Raw genomic sequence first — 21,480 nt, 5'->3', positions numbered from 1 at the left:
CAATCTGAAATTGTATATTATGCATCCAAATGGTTTGGTTGATTATTAAAAAAAATGGGCTGTTGTCCATTGGTATATAGCAAGGTTAAGGAATCGATCAGGGGACACGTAATGTTAAAGCAAAAGAAAAGTGTCACAGTAAAACATAAAGCATCCATAAGACATTGAATGGCAACAAAATACACAGTTTGAATGGGAAGGATGAACTCTTGACTGTTTTTTGTGCAATTAGTTGTTGTTTCCCTTAGATCACTTTAAAAACACATACATCAAAAAGCAAAGATGTAAGAAGGCATACATTATTAACCCAGTCTTCAAATATCTAATACTGTGCTGCAAGGTTTTTGATTGTTCAGTTTTCATTCTGGGAAAACAAATCAGTTTGAGCAAAAAAATGGGTATTAGTTGACATCAATCTTTGCGAAAGGTATTTGTAGGGTCCTTTGAAAGTACTGGGGAAAATCCCAGAAAATAAACCTTAACCACAACAAATATAATGGAAAGAATCACTAAGATGATGGATGTGAGACAGCAGCGTGACATAAGCAGTATGATTTACCTCTCTGCATACTAGTATGGAAAGCCATAATGTGCTTTGTACCTTTCTTCTCTGTTTGAGTAAATATAATGTTTTATATGATAAATATATGTTACAAGTTTAATATATCAATATAATGTGGGTTCAAAATAATTTTCTAATAAACATTCGGTGGTGGAAGACGCTTCATGTTCCTTATATTAAAAACTAATAATATGATCCTTTCCATTATGTTCATTGTGGTAGTTATTGGTTCTTTCAATGAATGATTTTCAGTTTATCAACATTATGACCTTTGTGCTTTTCATTTGGACAGTAATTAGTGCATTCTGTTAATATAAATATTAGAAATACGTACAAGACATGGTGCTGGAAAATTAATATGGCAATAGCTCACAGCAGGTCCTCTACATAACAGCTGCAGTCAAAAATTGTTCCATGACAATGATTAATAAACTGCTGGATAGGATTTTATCACATGCTTTTAAATTACAGTACTTATCAGAGTAGAAATGGGGACTTTTGTATTTCACTGGTCACAAAATATAGGATGGAAAACTACAGGGAAAGTATGTCTTTCATCCCCGCCCTTTTAACCCCCTCAAATGAATAAATAATTTCTGCAATAAATAAATAAATAAATAAATTGGTATGCACATGGTTTCCTAGTTCAACACACACCGACTCCAAAAGGTATCACAAACATGATACACACATGGCACATTCTAATATATTTATGCCTTCAAACAGGCCCTCTCTAAGGGTTTACTTGCTATCCATTAAATCACCACTTTGACAGGTTTGACAGCGAACAACTAAGACCTTCTTCTACACCCGGCTCCTCTCTCCACCTCCCAGCGCTCTCATCCGCAAGCGAAAAACACTCAAAGAGGAAAAAACTTCCCTGATCATCGGCGCTTTTCCCCCAAAGCAGTCTTGCTCCAAACCAAAATGGAGTCTCATCATTTTGTTTAGCGTGACAGCCGGATTAATATTTACGAACGGGCCTTGAAGCGTTTCCATTTTCCCCCTCAAAGGATCGGTCGGTGGAGGCGGGAGTCGCACCAGGGCTCCCATCCTTCCTTCCTTCCTTCCTTCCTTCCTTCCTTCCCTCTGCATCCTCCCACCCCACCCTCAGCTGTGTGTGTGGGCTCAGATGGGGTTGGGCTGGGGGTGGTCGTCGGGTGAGTAGGTCGGTGGGATGGGGCAGGGTTTGATGCCTCGGCTCTTCATGTAGGAGATGAGCTGGTCGGGGATCTCAGCCAGCACGTCCTTAGCCAGCCGCGCCATGCTCAGCACATGGTTGCCCGTGCGGTCCATGTAGTCTCTGAACGGGACAAACTGGGGTGACGGGGGAAAGAAATCAATGGAAGTAACATCATTTATCATGTATGCAAAGAGTGATGCTTTTCAACCACTGTGTCAAGGCCAAAAGAAGCCTGTCTAAGATTAGAAAATATCCCTCCTACCATGAGCTGAGAGTGAGAGGAAAACAGCGGCAACATCTCACCTGTACAATGTCTCTCTCTGCCAGCTTCCCTCGTGAGGAGATCCTGATGTCATCACCATCCAGCTCCACCATGGCTGCAGAGAAGAGTGGTTTTCATTAGAGAACCATTTCACAAGTCCTAACTAACGCTAGTGAGTCCTAGAATCCAAACATGCCACATAGCCTACTAATCAGTGAATTTCGAGTGGATCAAAGGCCCTAAGTCAGTCATCTTAAGTAGTCAGGAAAAGCACACCGGATATGCCAGTTTCACTTTATTTGGATAGTTCAGTATAGATACTCAACTATCTATCAGGTGACAAAAAGTAGATGTTCAACAAAGTGTCACTTGCCTATTTGCTGCATCTCTACACACTATGTAACAATACCCTAACCTTAAGATTAACCCTAACCTGCCTTTAGCACTGCTTTGTGGTCTGGTACACATTTTCATTTTTTTTAAACAGAGATTTTAAATATATGGGGATGCAAGAGGAACTGTTGTGCCCATGCAACTCAGGGCTGATGGTCAAAAAGAGAATAAATGGCTCAAACTTAGTCCAGATATTAAATATCTTTAGAGACTTTACACACTATTTTGAGTATCACCTGACACTCAGAAGACTTTTTAGTGATAAATCATGGTCACTTCATAGTAAGTTGAGTATCAGCACTGGACTATCCAAATAAAGTGTGACCATTTGTTATCATATGTTGAAAATATTCAAATATGTGCAACAGCTGTTATAGCTAGGTGAAAATCCCGCTGGTTGAGTCCAACATAAGCTTGTTGACAATCGTTGAAATCCCTAGTTGAAATTCTGTGTTGGTTTAGATAAAACAAATTATCCACCGTGTAAACACAGACCACAAAAAGAGGTTTTCCAATGCTTTTTTACACATTGGTGCCTCGATGAACTTTATTTACTTCTCTCACCGTCAAACTCAGCTTGTCCAACTCCAACAATGATGATAGACATGGGGAGTTTAGCTGCCTGTCATGAACAAGAGGAAAAAACAGTCAGTTGTCAGTCAGATTGGCACATACTGTATTCTGAAAGAGTCCTAATCAAAATATAAAGTGGGTTATACAGATTTCCAATTACTTGTGTTTTCCCCAATGCATTTATTCATCGTTCTACAAATTCAGTGTTAATCTGCAGATACGGTTCCCGAGAGAAGCCACATGCAAGAACGACAACGGATGAGATAAGATTAACACAAATGATATACAGCATGATTTTTCCTCTTTGTGTGTCACACTGCAGTATGTTACATAGATTGGGTTGTCTTGGGCCTGGGAGAAATACATTATTCCACTCAGAGGACCCAGGGTTGTTACAACATTTTGCCAGTAAATCATGGAACATTTTTAACGACCACATTAAATAGATATCTTTTACAATGTAGAATACCAGAGTAGGGAAGACACACAAGGTTACTGTCTTCACAGAACAAGGCAAATGCAAGTACAAAGACAAAATGTACCAACATGAGCAAAGTCAAATACTGTATTCATAAAACATGATTGCCTCTTCCTACACATTTCCATCACACAGTCTCTTATTACTTATTCATGATGTTTGCTTTAGGAAAAAATACCATTACCCTCTAATGCCCAGTGCTTTAAGTAAAGCAATGTCCATTCATAATTAGAAATTAACCCTTTCTCTTTGCAATAAAGGTTTAATATGGCTTACTGGTGTACCGATTACGTCTCTACTACATGAATTTAGATTGCTGTTCTGATGTGGAGGATGTGAAAGCTCTGGCATGAATGAATGATCTACGCTTGTGGTGGAAATACATTTGGAAGGGTAAAAGTAGGTCAGCTTTCCTGGAAAACCTCCCGAGGGGGGAGGCCTGTCACGGATACGAGTAAACAGACTTAGGAGGACCACCCTCTCCATATTCTCTATCATTATTCTCTCTCTATCTCCCTCTCTCTCTCTACTTCTCTCTCCCCATTTTCTCTGTCCTCCTGTAAGCTCATCCCTTCTGCCCTCTTGCTCTCACAGAAAATACCATGTACCCATACATTCTCTGTGTCTCTTTCCCGCATGCAAGCCCCCACAAACATACACCCATAAACGCCACATCAGGTCCTCATAAAGTATGCAGACCTGCATTATTCAGTCTACACGGTTTGTTACTTTGCCGGTACTGTACTAAAGTAACCCTGGGGATCTCACACTACACACACCGAGCTGTCTGAATACATTCCTCCTCCTCTTCTCATTCCACAGCACCGCAGTCATCATGCAGAAACCTTTAATAGATACCTGTTCTCACAATCGCATTCAGTTCATCAGTGAACCTCAAACCTCAAAGACTTTATGGGAGTGTGGCCCATGGGTCAGTCACCACACCCAATAAATGAGGAGAGCAATGGCACCAAAATCATCTCTGTGAGTCTGGTATAATAAAGCTCTGTCTGGTGTGCATGCGACAGGCGACTGTCATTATCCTGAAAGTGAGAAAATGAGAACTTGCAGCAGCTCTAAGGCTGGGTGGTTAGTTAATTTTAATGACGCAGCTAAAGCTGCCAGGCTGTTTAGGGTCTCGGTAAAATAGAAAAAAATTTTGACAAAAAGAATGAACTTTCACTGGCAGAAGATTACTCTTCCCATGAGACTTCGAGTTTAACTTGTTTTGTTTATGAAGGAACTGAGTGAAATTAGCCAGACAGACAATGTTTTTTGTGCTGTTCACTAATGGACTTCATTAACAATGAGATTTTGTTTTCAGACATTATGAATCTACAAATCACAGTAAAAACTAACTCTGGATTACTAAAAGGTTTACCTTCATACTTTGGATGCTAATTGCCTACAGTTACTTAACATACTGTATGCTAAAGCGTTAGCATGCGCATCGGACAGAGCTAACTACCAGAGACACAGAGATGATTTTGGTGTCAATCCTCTCGTCAGATATTGCGTAAAGTGACCAATGGGCCAAACTCCCAAAACGGTGGTTTGTTCCTTTTAGCTTCCCTAAACTTTAAAGTATTCATGGCTTTTAATAAGCCACTGACAGAGGCAGCCTCCCATCTAGACAACAAACTGACAACCCTAGAGATTATCTAATAGCTGAGAAAAAATGAATTATGGCTGTAATTTTACCAAGTCAGAGAGAGAGACCCTCCTTTTTAATAAAGTCCTGTATGAAAACTGGGAGAAAAAGGCAAAACATCAAAGGGAAGAGTTAGAGCTGTTATTTACCCCAAAGGCTGTCTTGTTAGACATGTAGACATACTGGGAACTGACAGCTAAGGTGTGCTGGGTTGGGGAACAAGGCAACCACAAGAAAGATTACAATTTGGCCAACAGCAGTTCTTACAACATTCCCAACAGATATCTGCTCTGATGCTATGTGTAAACTAAAGACACATTTAAAAAATACAGCTCAAAGACCACAGCACCAGAGGGCGTAAATAAGACAGCAAAGGCGCAGAGATAAGAATTGCACATAACTCTTTGTCTATGATTTATCTGTAGAGGAAACGGGCTAAATGCCAGGTAAGACAGGTCATTCGGTCCTTTGCTCTGCGGTGAGGAGGAAGAGAGGGCTGCCAGGTCCAAGCGAGAGGTGAGAGGTGGCAGCAGGACACAGCAGGTTTGGCCCAAGCAGCTTAGAGCAGCAGACAAGATCTTAAAAGGAAGGTGTGGCTGTTCTAATGGTTTGACTAACAGTCGCAAATTCCCTTTAAACCCAGTCTGCTGGGGGTCAGAGCACCGCGTTGGTCTGACGGTCTGCCTTGTTGACGAGTCCTACAGTCGTGTTCGTATTCCAGCACTATGTGACTTCCAATATTTTCATGAGACACAAGAATATTTCCGCCGACGGGTGAAATAACTTGTAATACCTTGTAACTCAACTGAAGGATTACATGCTCCTCTAGGGGCTGAGAAAATTCTACAAACATTGGGCTTATGAAACCTTTTCAAAACCAACTGGATAAACTCAAAAATGCATGGTGGTCACAGTAAAAATAAGGCTGTTTTTCTTAGTTCCTGAAAAGTTGACATTTTGGAGATACACATTTTTTTTTTCACCCAACAACAGTGATTATGCAACACAGACACAAGTACAATACAACAATAGTTTGAAAGTTGAACAAGTTGAATGGTTGCCTCAGATGGTGCACTGGATAAAACCCTTGCCTCTGACAGTAAAGTAAACCTGGTGACCTGCGAGTGAATCTCAGCAGAGCCTCTCAGCCTCCCTGGTGCCTCAGTAAAAAGGAAAAAAAAAAATACTGGACAAACAGAGCATCCAAGTACGGGGGGGGGGGGGGGGACAAGTGGAGCAGAAAACATCCCATAAATCCTCAAATCTAGTGCTACTGGCTTATAACCCCCTCAAAGTAACAGAAAGCCTGAGAGCAGTGCTATAGTAAGCTAAAAGCACCTGCAATGCCAATGCCCTGCAGAGAAAAGGGAGAGAGAGCGAGAGATAGAGACAGGAGAGAGAGGAAGGGGGAGAGTAGAGATCCTCCAAGTCGTATTAGAGCAGCACTCACATTCACTATGGCCTCCTTGGTCTGGGCCATGTCTGATATGACGCCATCAGTGATGATGAGCAGGACAAAGTACTGCGAACCGTCCTGCACCGCCGCTGCGTACCTGAAAGGGAGCATCGGTACAGTATGGTGTTGAGACTGCAGCAGACAGGCAGATACAGTAAACCTAAAAATAGACACAGGCTATATGCTTATGGATTGACATGAAACAAAAACTTCTAAAAAAATCTAAAAGGCAGCTACAGCAGTGTGTCAGAGATTAAAAAAAGATACCCACACATGAAAACCCATCTGCTTCAGATACAAATTCCCTCTGTGCCCAGAGTGTGTCACAAAGGCTTAATATAGACATGTAAAGAAGTAAAATATGTTGTATAGCTGTTCATGTCTCAGAGGCCTATCCAGACACTATTACGAAACCCATCAGAGACTCCACAGTGAGTGTGGCCTAGATTCAATCGCCCATCGTCGGCTGCTCTATGAATAATTTATTAAAGTGTTTATGCAAGTGGTGTAGTCTTATTCTTTCAGAACATTATTGATTGCCTAGCGCTCAATTGACCAGACTTGATAAGTGAGAGGAGGGGAAAAAAGTAGCAGGTCATGGTGAAAGCCAAGGACAGGTCAGAGGTGGAGGCGTTCTCTTCCTTTCAGTTTGGTATATTTGACTGCGTGGAGTTGACATTTTAATCAAACGGCGTACCCGGCCTTTGAAAAAAAAGGGATGAGCGATGGCTGGTGTTTAGGAGATTAAAGAGACATTTGTCCTCCGCATCAGCCACACAACAATGTGGACCACACTCACTGGAGCATCAGACACTTGACCACAAAGGCAGCACCATTACAAGAGCAGCACCAAATAGAATACTATTTTATAAACAGCATAGAAATGTGTTGAAGAGACAAATGAATGCAGCATCTTGCCCTGTTTTACATCATATATTGTACATTCTTTTTGCCCCTCTAAGGCTGCCTTCACACATAGCGTTTTTCTTCAAAACTACCAATGCCTTTTTTTTTACATTAAAAATGATGGTGAGCGGCTGCAAGGCGCACAAAAGAAAAAGCGCTGCACCCAGCGGCTTTTTTGGCAAAGCGGAGCGCTTTAAAACATTTCAAAATGTTCAACTTTTCAGAAAAGCACAGAGTGCTTTTTTTTCAGACGACCAATCACGGTGAAGGAGAGACTGGGTTTCATGCTACGTATGAAGCTGGTTGTGTCCCACAACAGCTAAGATGGAGTAGTTGTAGTAAGTGAATTTCCGGTACCGCAACACCGATCATAAAGAGGCAGTATGGATCATACTGGATGTGTACTGGGAATATCTGGAAAGCCTTTGCTTGTTGCAAAACACTGTATTATCTGCTAGAAGTGCTAACCAGCTAAGTTAGTTAGCGAGCTAGCCAGCTGCTCAGCTGACATCAGTTATCGTGATCCACTTTTTATTTCTCCTCACAAGAAGCGCTCCAGGCGCTTTTTCCACACAAAAAAACACTATGTGTGAACGCAACCTAAGAGCATTACAAATATACCACTGCTTTCATCGATCAGTCTCTTTATCTTGAGGGTGACATGAAAAATCTCACTAAACTGTGAACTTCTAACCCCCACTATTTAGAAACAGATGCACTGCATGCTCTGCTCAGGCTAACATCTTGTGGTAAGTAGCACATTTTTTATTTTGCTTGGTCAAAGTCTGGAGGTTCACGATGGCGGGCTACTTTCTCTGTTTTTTGTCACAAAAAGAGCCACTGTAATCTTTACATCAACTGTTGGTTGGATGATTCATAATATTTTGACTTGTTATGGATAGTATAGCGATTCTAAAATTATGGAGGAGAAAGCTCTTTCAGGAAGTGTTTTAGGTGAAAACAAGTTGTGGACCACATTTCAGGTCAGTCAGGGGTGAAACATTTCACACTTGTGCAAACTTCATTATAAGTTACTGCACTTGAGAAAATCATCTTCTACAAATCATGTCTAAAGTTTATTGAATCCTGTACATTCCAATTTGTTTTATGTTGTGTTTGGATAAATTCACTTTGTCCAATAATCCCATTTGCAATGACAGCAAGCCTGCAATGGGGAAAGCATGTTGCATCCCATTCACAGTAAGGCTTATTTGTTGAATGCTGTGACTCATTTGTTGAATCGTGTTTGGGCAGCACATAGCTGAAAAGCTACATAACTTACTGTGTGAATCAATTTTCAACTCCCCTGCTAATCCCAATCGCCTTACTTCACCACACCCAAAGTCTAAGAAGCAATGCAGCATCCGCACTCAAAAATGTCTGGTACCACAAATGCCCAATTGCCATTTCTATTCATCTCAGCCTGGCAGCTGATTGTTTATTTTCCCTTCATTAGTTCTGCTCAATTTATAGAGCAACCATCACTCACTGTCCTAATGCCTCTGATGCCTCGTCTGCTTGCTGAAGGTTATCTACAGATTGACTTTCAAAGATAGGATGACTGTGCTGTGATGTCCAGATGCGTATTTGTGTGAATACCTTGCCACATGGTTAACAACAGGAGCAAAGTTGGTGGGTCCATACAGCTGAACCGTCTTAAGGCTTTGATGGTAAGCTTCGAGAATCCCCTCCATCCCGTTACAGTAGGGGTTCTCAATGTTGCCATTCTGAGAAAAAAACACACAAGACATGAATGCCAAGTAAATAAAACTGAAGACGGGTTGGCTTCATGAAATATTTCTAACCGAATCTATAACAAATATTTTACACAGAACTGTAACTTTACTTTTCCATCCATTTACAAGTGTGGGGGATGAAAGAATGAGGTTTAAATTATTTTGTGAGATGAATCTTAATTCGTAAATTTTAATGGAAACATGGAGTGAAGCAGACGTTACCCTGTAGACAGGCTCCTCATTAGAGTGAACTGTACAGCAGCCAGAGCACATTAGCTGGCTGAGAGAAGCCAAATTGATTTAAGAATCCTTCAGCCTTACAGAACCTAATTTGCACTATAAAAGGTAAATGGAACTCACTCTAAATTATGCATGTCATAGGTGCATCAGCATTCGTCTCAAAATGCACAGATCCATACGTAAACGCACATTAAAACACAAGCTTACTCACATATGTTGGAGAGGACATAAAAACACAAACCAATGCTCACACTCAAAGCTCCATTGGGGGGGCAGAACTCATATTCATGTAGATTCAGTTCAGCTACATGAAACGTTCTGAAGCAGAGTTGGGGCCCGAGCGTCTGCAGGGGGCTTTGAACCCCGGCTCTAACAGCCACAGAGGTTATAGTTACCAGAGGAAACTCATGGGAGACCCTCCCATCAGGGGGCAGCTTAGCACCGAATCCCAGAGCCGGGAACATCTTATCACTGTCATAGTCCTGGATGATCTCTCCCACGGCCTTCAGGGCCATGGCATAGGCGTTCATCTGGTAGGGGTTCATGTAGTGGAGCGAAGTGGACTGGGATGGATTACCTATTAAGACAGGAGAAGTCAGAGTCAGTGATGCACACCATTAGACACTGAACTGGCAGCTGTAGCAGGAGAAACACATGATGGGACCAAAACTGAAGTGGATGCTCTGAATCTGAGTTGGGGCTCGATAAAACTGGCTGGCATATTGCCACTACTGGTATTCAGTGCTGCTGTGATGGCTGCAGCACAGGAGTAACAGTAGATGTTTATGACGTTCTGTTCATTTTCTGAAGTTGAAGCGCAAATTGTGCAATTTTGAACACTCAGGCATTAATTTCCATAATTCCCTTTTATACAGCGCAAATCCATTCAAAAGATAATATGCAGGAAGAAATATCCAGCCCCCACTCTAATTCATGGAAAATGGCATAGTCATACATCAGCCTATACAAACAGAAGCAGAATGGGGTGATGTTAGTTGGAGCACTCACCATTTGATGCTGTGAAATCAATGGCCACTGTGAAGTGAATCTGAGTCCTGAAACAGATGAATACGGAGAAGGATGCTGTTACTAAAGGAAAGGCAGGAAATCAAAACTCACCATGAATGCAGAGCCGACAGCGGGTCGCAGCACTGCAGCTTCATGAAGGCTGACTGGGTCGAACTACTATTCTCCTTCTGACTAAACACTCATATTCTCTTCACCTCCCAAGGTCTACTCCAAAAATATTGTCACATTTACACACTTTGGCTTAGAGTCCTAATTCTGCCCATCTGTTCAGAAGCAGTACTGCAATTACTCAGGTTTCAGTCTGCTCTCTCCTCCAGTTCTCACCTGGGAAGCGGTGTGCCACATGCCTCACTCAACCGAACAGCCTTGATAATACACCTTTTTTGTCCACTTCCAGCACTTCAGAGGAAATGGTTTCACAGCTGCCTCAAAGCCCAGTTAGGCAAGTCATCCCAGCTACCATGCATGGCCAGACATCTGTCTGTTCAGCTAATTTGAATTCAGACCATCCCTGACATTTTTTATTGAAGTGATAGAAGACAGATACCAGGGGCAAAAGAATCACAGTCAGGATCGAACTGCTTTTTTTCCCCCAAGTTAAACATAAAAGGAATCTAACTCAGTTTGGTTGGTGTTCACATGTGCAATTTTAAAATGCAAGTAAGACTTACAGACACACATGGTACAAGGGATCATACAGGTCCCTACAAACAAATCACAGATGTGCTGTTAAGATCTTAAAGCTATAAAAAAATATGTTGTTGGGTTTTGTTGGGTTGAGTTTTTACCAGCAGAGAGCACAAATGTACCTGTGGTCAAACTCAGTATCCAAAGCAATGTTTGGATCTTGAAATGATAATCATGTCTTCAAAGATGTAATAAAACAGTGGCAAAGTGAAAAGCCGCAACCCACATAGCAAAACCTGGAAAAGTGATAAAGACGAAGTAATTTCCCAAATGGTTTCGATAAACACACATAATGAGTGAAGGGAGCTGGTTTAATGGTTTGCCAAAATACATGCAGAGGAAAGATATTGTTATAAACAATGCATCAAAGCTGCACAAAGAAAAAGATCCTCTCCCGGTTCTCTCCATTCTCAGTAATTGTTTTTAAATATTTACATCGTCTTTTCGAGGTGTGAGAGCATTTACACTGCACTGTTTAGTGTGAATCATCTCATCCATTATATTCTCCATCCTAATCTTGATCAGTGTAATCATCATTATCATCAATGGAACATTTTAATGATTTCCACTCAGTGCATCTGCTGTAATATCAATCTGCAAGCGGCATTACAAAATGTCTGACCAAAAACCACCAGACATTTTTTATTCATGAGCCATGCAATAATGATAGCCAGGACCTTGAAAAGAAACTAAACATGGCCTAACTATGCTCCGCTGGATTTGCCTGTTTCCCAAGAGAGACAAGCTGGGAGACGGGGGAAGCGGAGTTGAGATCAAAGTGTGTGCTCTTTTATTGTGATTAACACTGATTGCCTTTCCTGACTTCACCTCCATTCGGAAATTCCCGCAAGCATTGTATTGGAGATAATGGCGGTTTTCTCCTGGGGCAACTCTGACCCCAGCTCATTAATCAGCATTGAGTTAGACTGCTCGACTGACAAAGGGGAATTGTTGCAATGGCATGCTGCCTCCATTTAAGAGTCTCTGCTGATTTCTATGGTTAGCTCTGAATGTGTGGCTAGAAAAGCAAGGTGGTGAGTTGGAGTTAAGGTACAGCCTCGGACAGTAGAAACAGCCACAATAGAAAGGGAACTGTCAGTCAAACTGGCAATTGGGTCATCAAAGCAATAGAAGCCCATTTAACACTTACATAGCAATTACTGCATTCTGCAGCCAGCTGAAGCACACACAAAGAAAGCTGTCATTTTCATCTATATGAGCTTATGATTGATGTCTTCTAGAAACAACCTCTAACCTCTTTGAACCAAGTGCTGCAGTGGAGCACTGGCTCTCTGCCCTCTGGTCTGTATATGCACCTTGGGAATCCATTGTTCCCACTGTTGTTTAGATACAGGGTACAACCATTATTTTCCCCCCTCTCCACCTCTTTCTCTGTCATTCTATATGTCCTCTCCACCCTGCTACCCCTCCATCCTTCCAGATTCCAAGAGGATATGCTGGATGAACAGGTTGGGAAATCAGGGGATTCTCATTGGTGCCACTTTCTATTAGAACAAAGTGCTGTGAGACAAACAGGTCAACAGACCATGGACACACACACACACACACACACCCCTCGGGGGAATCAGTATCTGCTGCTGTCTGCCTGTGGCCAACTGGAGGAAGAGTTACTTCTCTCAATGCGGGTATGACTGTGTTCAGTTAAATGGTTTCGGCTTCACTCCTTGTTTTACTTTGCTTGTGACAGCGCTGGGGATTTGTTAAAGAGCTGGAGCTCGCGATTGTTTGAAACTGAAAATCAATACTTGATTGTTGTTGCCTTATATGCCACAATATAGGTTGGGGTTTTTTTGCTGGTCCTCTTGCAAACCACCAATGGCTGTTGGCCTTGAGTTATTTCTCTTTTTCCTGAAATTCTCCACTCATTGAGACTCATTGTTCAGTTATCTTTCATCATTTAGACACACTTCCTTCAGTGATGTGCTAGTCCACACACAAACAAAAGTGCTCACATAGTTCCCCAACATTTCTCACATTATTTGATTAGAAGTGCATCAATCTGACAATAACTTTCAAATGGCCTCCTACAACTTGACTCCACAGTACATATGCCTCAGAGCTGCCAGTCAAATAACTTCCCTATGGGCTTCACTCTGTCCCTTCACTTCACCATTAACTCGCTTGGCGTCTCCTCTGCTCTCGGCTCTGTGCGTCTGAAAGTGACAGTCCATCAACTGTTCAGTATGTGCATCACCTTGGATTACTGCAATTGACTAAAAGAGATAGAAACATATCAGTGCCTCACTGACTTTTCCATTTAATTCAGTCTGACAAGCAGCATATGCCAGAATTCTTTGTGATGTGAAATCTGCAATCTGGGTTGAGATATTATATGTAATGTAAATGAGTGTGTCAAAGAATGGAGTTATTCCCACAATCTCATTAATATGTGTTGGTAATTGGCCAACCCAGACCATATCAATGAGCAAATCTGCACAATGTATTTACCATTTAATGAGGTTCGCCCAGATAGATGTGGTGGCACAACAGTAGAAGTTATAGAAAGTTCGGGGAGATCTAGGCTTGTAAGACTGGGATTGCAGAAAACTGTCATGACAGTTTCTTGTTGGGGCAATTCCCTGGACAAAACTGAATACAACCATTGCATACATAAATTTAAAGTGAAGTGCTCTGCCTCTGCTTCTGTACATGAACAGGACTAACGGTGGCCCCTCTATGTCAGAACAAGACCTGGAAGCAGCACAAAGCTTAGGAGTCCACCACAAAATATCTGAAATCTAGGGCACAGTCCCATCTCCTCCTTCCTGTGTTTCTATAAGCCCCTAAGATAAACAAATTAACAGACCACTGTATAACATGATATCATGTACAGGTCTGTACAGCAAATGATAGGCAGGCAGGACTCACATCTGAGAAACATCTCCCTTTTTTCAGGAATCAGTGATTATTGGAGAAAAAAATGCAATCATCCTATAAAAATGCCATATTGCATTCTGACCACAAAGCAGACTTAAACAAAAAGAAAAAATCAACACACCAATATCACTCCCCCATTCCAGGATTACAGGATATTTTGGGATGAAACTATTAAATCTTAATAAGACCTTTATACAATACAGGCCCAACATAAGCCATTACCCGGGCAATCTCAGAGAAGATTTAATTTAAAAAGAAACATTTCAATACGGCATGTAATGAAAAGAATATAAATCTTTCATTAGCCTCTCAGAATCAGATAAGTATGTGCGGCTTTTGGACCTTAATGACCTCTATTTTCCTATATCCCTGCCCCACTTGAACATTAATGAAATTAATGAAAAACCAATTCACTGTGAAACTAGTCGGGCTATGTCGGTGTGACAGGAAAAGAAATCGCTTTTTTACCCTCTTGTGCAAAAAATCATCTAAAATTTAACATGCTAGTGACCGTGTTTTAGAAAGCGAGCGGTGGCAAGGCAAACACACTTGAGAGGAGAGAAATCAATACCACATATCTGTACCATCAAATCTGGGTTTCAAATTGTTTTATTCAACCTGCTGCTCAGGCACAGAGTGTCTGAAAAAGAACTGGCTGCTTCTCATCTTTCTGAATGGGGGGTTTTGATTAGAACAGGTTTGGTGGGCATCCAAGTTTAGTTTATTTTTGCAATTTTTACACATTTGCAAAGATACAAGTACAAAAGTTACAAAGTACAAAAATAAGTCTGCAAATATTTGTGGACAAATACTGATAGCGATTTCAGCCAATACCTGTAAATTGTAACATGGTGGTGATCCGATTCTGGGATTTCTGCCATTAGACAATTTTTGTTTTTCAGCCATAGCTACTATGCTGCGTTCATGTGCTGGTGGGAAAGTACGACAAACGTACTGCTGGCTTCATCAATTAGTTTGCATGACTACTGTCATACAGTAGTATTGTGATATACAGTATATAGCTAAAACCTTTTATGATGTTAAAACAAAACATACTTTGGCACTTTGCTTCTATGTTATAAATTATAACATTACTGTATTCTCCATAGAAGAGATGAAGGCAGCTGATCAAATAGGGATCCAGAAAGCCGAGATCACATTTAAAGTGATCATGAATTAAACTGATCATTAATTAGCTCAGGTCTATACTGCATCACCATGAATGTGAATGTGTTAGCTAGCAAACACTTTGGGCGACTTTGGGATAATAGGCATTAGCTATGAAGACCGGTGAGATTTCACAAGAGCCTTTGTAGTTGCATCACAAATCTCCTAGCAACCACAGCTGGCGCCATCATGGAGATCCATTAGAGAAATGGCTGTGCACAAATAATGTCTAAATATATAACTAGGCAAGAAAAAGGGATATCTGAAAAAATAGAGGTGGTGTGGGTGTAGGTCCATTCATTAATATTAATGCTCCATTAAGGTAGATTTGTTTCCCAATGTAGGTTGTAGTAACACCCTAAACTGTCTTGTCTTTAGCACCAATCTCTAATCCAAAACATTCTTGAGTTGTAGCATCACAAGTCAGCTCAGTTAACCTGAAACAAACAGTTGGTTTTGGCTTTGTAACAGTGTTTTTCCTATAGAGATGTTTTCTACCACCCACCATGGTAAGATCATTACCCACCATGCTAAAAGATATTTGCAAAATAGTTTTATTTTTACTCCAAGTGGTGTCTGTAAGTAAAGAGGCAGACAACATACAACTACAACACAGGCAGTGCGTCGTTTCCTCATCATCTCCTCAAATTCATCTCAGCTGTCCAGTCAGACCGAGCCTCTGAGATCCAACAACACCAGAGACAGACTTAAGCTGATGCTATCTGGATCTAGACTCTAAAATTCAAGTCAAGATGCTAAATAACCCTAAGTTAAACAAGGGGAAATCACTTTGCAAAGGCTATGGAAACAGATTTGTATTACCAGTCAAAATTAGATTTCTCTCCAGCAACAAATCTACTGTAACTTTACTTTAGCGATCAATTGTGTTTTGGGTATATTTGTTTTTCACATAGCAGTAAATTCGACTTAATCTTAAATGTATTCTGAGTCTGAGTCATATTGCCTAGCAGTAATTTTCTGATTTAATAACACTGGTTTTGAGGTGAATTCCTTATTTATTTATTTTTTTGTTTTGTTTTGTTTTATGATTCCAGAGGCATTTATGGCAGCTGCTTTCCAACAGATCTGTTTTTGATAATACCTGCCAGACTATTCTTAACTCTGTTGCTCCTTATAACGCTCTACATTGGGGAGCCAAACGACAATGGAAGGCAGAGAGACTCTTTTAAAAGAATAAGAAAATATCAGCGGGAGGAGGAGTTAAAGATGCTAGAGCAGCTTTCCTCAGTGATCTCATATCAAAGAATTGCCATAATCCAAGGGTGTTTTTCAAAGTCATAGAATCCCCCGAGTCATGGACTGGATCATGTTAACAGGGAAATTTATTTCGTTTTTCACTGTTTTGAACTCATTTCTGTCCCATCTCTATCAGAAGCTGTATCGTGTATGAAGTCCACCACTTGCCCCCTTGACACTGTTCCAAAAAAAATTAGCTTCTGTTTTAATCTTAAGTATTACAGAAAGTTGTTTCAAGCCAACAAATAGCTTTTATCAATCAAACAACATTTTTGAGACTCCAATTCCAGTCTGGTTTTAGAGTCATGTATCATCCTGAGACTAGTAAGTAACCAATAGCCCTCCATTAACAGCAGATTCAGGTGAAAGTTACAATTTAATCCTTTTAGATCTTAGTGTGGCCTTTGATACTGTGAACCATGCGATTTTACTCGAATTGGTTCAGCTCGTATCGCTCACATAAAACATTCTTGTGTCATAATAGGAAACTCCTCTTATCCTTTAACACTTACTATCTGTGGAGTTTCTCAAAGTTCAATGTTTCTGTCCATTGCTACACTTACGATACACAGATATACAGTATCTAATATACTAGAACCTCCTTGGTATCTACCACTGAGACCCAGTGACTCCAGCAGCCCAGCCTCTCTCAAGGAAAGCCTCAGTGATAAAACTAGTAGGATGTCATTGTTTCATGATGAACAAGGCACTCAGTCAGCCACTGTGAAGCCAGCTGCTGGAAATTTGGGAGTAATTTGTGAGGCTGACTTAAGTTTTGATTAACAGGTAATGAGAGTGGTGCTGTGTTGCTCCCTTCAGTTGAGAACCATGTTCAAAATTAAGCCACATTTATCATTTAGTCAACTGAAGAAATCCCATTCATGCTTTTATCTCCTTGTGTTTAGACTACTGTAACTGTCTTTATACTACATCTTTTCGTTTTTTTGGTTCGTGAACAGCAGTTTGAACATCAAACCGCATCACTTCCTGTGCACTGGCAGAAAGACGTACCCAGCACTGGGTATTTAGAACAGCAAATGCTGCGTTCATCAACTAAGTATAGTTTGAATCACTATTGTGATAAATCAATCTGCAAAAGAGAGTAACAAAGTGGACGTTTTCCATGAAATGATTATGTTTTTATAGCATGAAGTGGCCATGCCAATGTGAAGAGGTTAGCTAACGGTTATGTTTGGCAAAATAAAACAACTTTGGTTAAGATTAGGGTTGGGTTTAGGCAACTGAAACTTTGGTTAGGGTTAGGGTTAGGTCTTAGTTATATATCACGTGACCCTCCCTGCTTCATCTAGGGTTAGGGTTAGGGTTTGGTTAGGGTTAGGGTTTGGTTAGGGTTAGGGTTACCTAGGGTTACCTACCCAGACCAAGGCTTTGGTCATCAGGTTAGGGTTATGGTTGAAAATTAAACTTAACTAAGACATCATGCTCATTTCACAACATTTCATGAGACCAGGCTGGTATGAAAACCCAAAGGTCACAAGGGATCACAAAACCACAAACTCCTGGATATTTTTTACGCATTCACAAATGTTGACATACAACCAAAAGTTTCAAAAATGATTTGTGAAAATCAGTTTTTGTTTTTTTTTACAAATTCACAATGGTGAAACATTTGTGGACAAACAATGATAATGAGCTCAGATTCAGATACGAGTCCTACTTGTGACATTTATTGCTTGTCAGTTGCCCCTCTCTTTCCCCCAGTTTTCCTATCATGTCTCAAAGGACAGATTTGATAATAGCACAGACTCTGAGGCAAAATGTGCAGTAGAGGTAAGGATGAAAACACTCTTACCTTGAGTGTGTATGTGTATGTGTATGTGTGTGTGTGTATGTGTGTCCATTAGTGTGAGTTAGAGAAAGACCAATAGGACAGATCTGGGACACGCAGCCATCAGTGGCAAAGCAGCAGAAAACTAAAACCAGGGCAGCCACTGATCCATTGAGAAACATTTACATATGTGACAGGTTTAATTAAGCTCTACGATCCTCTCCATATTTTATCATAGTCATCCATATTCATTCACACTGTGGCCAAGGCTGCAGACAAGATAGTGTCCTTTGGGGACACACTCTGCTCACATATGGAAAATTCCAGGCCACTCAAAGTAAATGCAGTTCTTAACATTGAAGTGAATGTGGACTTGTGCTAGTCCAAGATCTGCTAGGGGCAGCAAGGGAGATGGGAAAGAGAATGAGCTCAGGGAACTGGACTAATGCACCTAAATGTACTGTAATCTGGGTCTTAAACTCCAGGTTGTGCAGGAGTGCCTGCTCTCTAATGTAAATGTTACAGTGTTTCTGTGGTCAGCCAGTCCAACAAGCAGTACAATTACACTGTTATTGCGACCATAAGGACCCTGGTTCAATCAATGTGCGCAAAGCAATTGGGTAATACACAAATATACAGTAACACCATAACTGACACACAAACATGTAAAGAACTCACCCTCCTTTGATGTAATCCAGGAAGGTGTGCTCCGACTCCACACTGAATGACAACAATGACACCTGAGAAACAAAGTCCAAGCAGATTACCTAATGGTTGTCCTGCACCTTGGCAATTAAGGCAAACAAAATTCACCGATTTACACATTAACCACTGACCCCTGGGCTAACCACCCGCAAAATGATTCATCCAGGCAGAATGAGTTTGACGCTCAGCGGCATATTAGTATTGCAATCACTGAGAGAACATCCATGTGTCTGCGCACTGATGGGCCAGTGTGATGGATAACTAGCCTCAGATTTTAATTATGCAGTCACCGTATTCAATTGGAGCAGCCAAAGTGCTCCGGCAGTAACGATGCTGTGGCTCACTTATAAACATCAGTCACTGGCCCTCACTAATAGGCTGTAGACAAGAGTCCCTTTATGCATTACTATGGACTTGGGGTCATGAGTACGTTTTCCCATCTGCTAATATTCACTGTCTGGATCATAAGCCTCGGGACTGGGAATGGAACAAACACACTTAGCGGAGCTGAACTTCTACAATCCACTTAGCGGAAACTTCCTGATGAATACAAAAGCAAAGCGGGGCAGAGGTGTGAGTGCACCTGAAGGTTGGTTGTTATCTCAGAACTCAGACTCACCGTCCCCGAGTTGATGTATCTCTTTTTCTTTATTTTCTTCTTGGCATTCACCACCTAGTACCAATGCAGAGCAGAGAGAAGGATAATGATAATGTAAACTCTCAGCACAATTCTTTTTATCCAGCCTTGGGCGAGTAATAAAATCATCTTTGTCCTCCTCCTCCTCCATGTCTGTAAGGGTAATGGAGCATGGGGACTGAATCCAATGACTGTAGTAGGTGAGAATGAGATAGCATTGATCATGCCTCGCGGGTGGATACAGATTATTCAGGAGGATTTTAAAAGCATGTATACTGTACTGTATATTTTACGTGCACTTTACCAAGCCTGGTGAGCGCAGTCACCCATGACCCATATCTCTGCCCAAATCATTTATTCCTAATAAACAAATGGTAGCCACATAGACAGAATTACAAATTTGTACTGGTATGGGAGAATGTATAATGTGTTTACATACATACACACACATAAATATATAAGGCAAATAAGCGAGGAGAGCTGATTGTGAGGGATTATAGTACACCCTGCCATAAATGAATTGTACATTCAGTGCCTGAGGCCTAAAACATGTATGCAGGAGCACGCCATCAAGGTCAAACATTTCTGTTGCTCATTCTATGAGTCCACACACATACATAAAAGACCAGCCTGGGGTAAACTGTGCTGAATAATAAAGTCAAAGGTAGGCCGCTGTCTTCTATTCTCCCCTTCTCCTCGGGCTGATCTCCTCCTCCGTTCTGCCTCTCTGGTTCTGATGCTTCTCTTCACATCTCCTCCCATACAGATAATGCCTTGTAGCACCACAGCCATCACTCATTACCAAGTTCACATTACATCATACAGACATCATTCTCAATTACACCTGCCCCTGTTAGCATTAGGCTACTGTCAACTCCGATACAGCTTAGGGAGCTAATGTTTGTGGCTTTCTTGCATGTCAGATTCGAGTACACAGGAACCTACAAAGGGTGCAGCACATTGGCCCATGACCTATTCAAATTCATTTTTGTCAGTAGCAAAAAGGCAATGTCATGGAGTTCTTGGCCACATATTGAAACTAATGTGATTTTTGGGGACTGACATGGCGAAGAGTAACTGAAGAAGCTGTTCTGTTTCATTTTCCTTATTGAAAACCAGAAAGGTCTGGTGAAGGTTAATGAATGCACCTGCTTCTGCCATGTCAGCAGCGTGAAAGGGCAAGTCTGCATGCTACTACTCACTCATTCCGTCTCTCTCTCTCTCTCTCTATCCCCATCTACCGCTCGCCCTCTCCATCTCAATCTCTCTGTTGGCCCTATTTTTTCCTTAAGTCACCTCCATGACTAATTCAGAGGCTAATGTAACGTGGCAAGTGTTTTAATGAGCAGGGACCAGTAGGAGCCTCCCAGGGTCTAACAGTAAAACCCAATTTGCCCCTCCGAGGACCGTCTGAAAAAATGCAAATCGAGTTTTATTGCATTCCTTCTCATACTCTCATCACCTTAATGGCCTACCTCATCCGGTCTGCTGCACCCCTTGACCTATCAGATGCTTAATTCCAGGTAGGGCCAGTAAGGAAGTAGGTTTAAAGGATGTTAATCTCACGTAGCCACAACTCCAGGTCAAATGACAGAGGTCTAGAGAAATTCTCATCATTAAACGTGGTACAAGACCTTGCTAAGCCAAAGGCAGCTTTGATTAGCTCAGAGTTTGAAATAGCATTCTCTCATAAGCCCCCAGAAACGGCACTTCTGGTTGGTCGGTTTGTTTTATGCCTGGGTAGAACAAGTTTCAATTGTTAGCTTACCTACAACACTAGATAATATACAAAGTTTTTGGGTAAATTAAAGGAGCGAGATAAAAATGGATTAAACATTTTGAATCGAGACTTATTTCTGTTTCGCCAGAAG

At 41.2% G+C, this 21,480-nt stretch overlaps 1 protein-coding gene across 1 annotated transcript in view; it reads right to left on the bottom strand.

The window, feature by feature from the left end:
• Positions 1-1,690: 1,690 nt before the first annotated feature.
• cpne5a (copine Va) overlaps positions 1,691-21,480 on the bottom strand; it is a 61,174-nt gene continuing 41,384 nt past the window's right edge. The window contains exons 12-20 of the mRNA XM_071518125.1: positions 19,592-19,645; positions 18,946-19,007; positions 10,449-10,495; positions 9,836-10,017; positions 9,064-9,191; positions 6,553-6,655; positions 2,965-3,022; positions 2,049-2,122; positions 1,691-1,879 (exon numbers count right to left, since the gene is read on the bottom strand). Coding sequence (XP_071374226.1) covers positions 1,691-1,879; positions 2,049-2,122; positions 2,965-3,022; positions 6,553-6,655; positions 9,064-9,191; positions 9,836-10,017; positions 10,449-10,495; positions 18,946-19,007; positions 19,592-19,645 — 897 coding nt within the window. The remainder of the gene's footprint in view (positions 1,880-2,048; positions 2,123-2,964; positions 3,023-6,552; positions 6,656-9,063; positions 9,192-9,835; positions 10,018-10,448; positions 10,496-18,945; positions 19,008-19,591; positions 19,646-21,480) is intronic.

The sequence above is a fragment of the Centroberyx affinis genome, unplaced genomic scaffold, assembly GCF_046629955.1.
Source record: "Centroberyx affinis isolate AG114_WGS23_722 - 3 ecotype Tasmania unplaced genomic scaffold, CSIRO-AGI_Caff_v1 ptg000555l_1, whole genome shotgun sequence".
Lineage (NCBI taxonomy): Eukaryota > Metazoa > Chordata > Actinopteri > Beryciformes > Berycidae > Centroberyx > Centroberyx affinis.
Note: the sequence above shows the minus strand (reverse complement) of the source record. Positions and strands in the feature narration are given on the sequence as shown.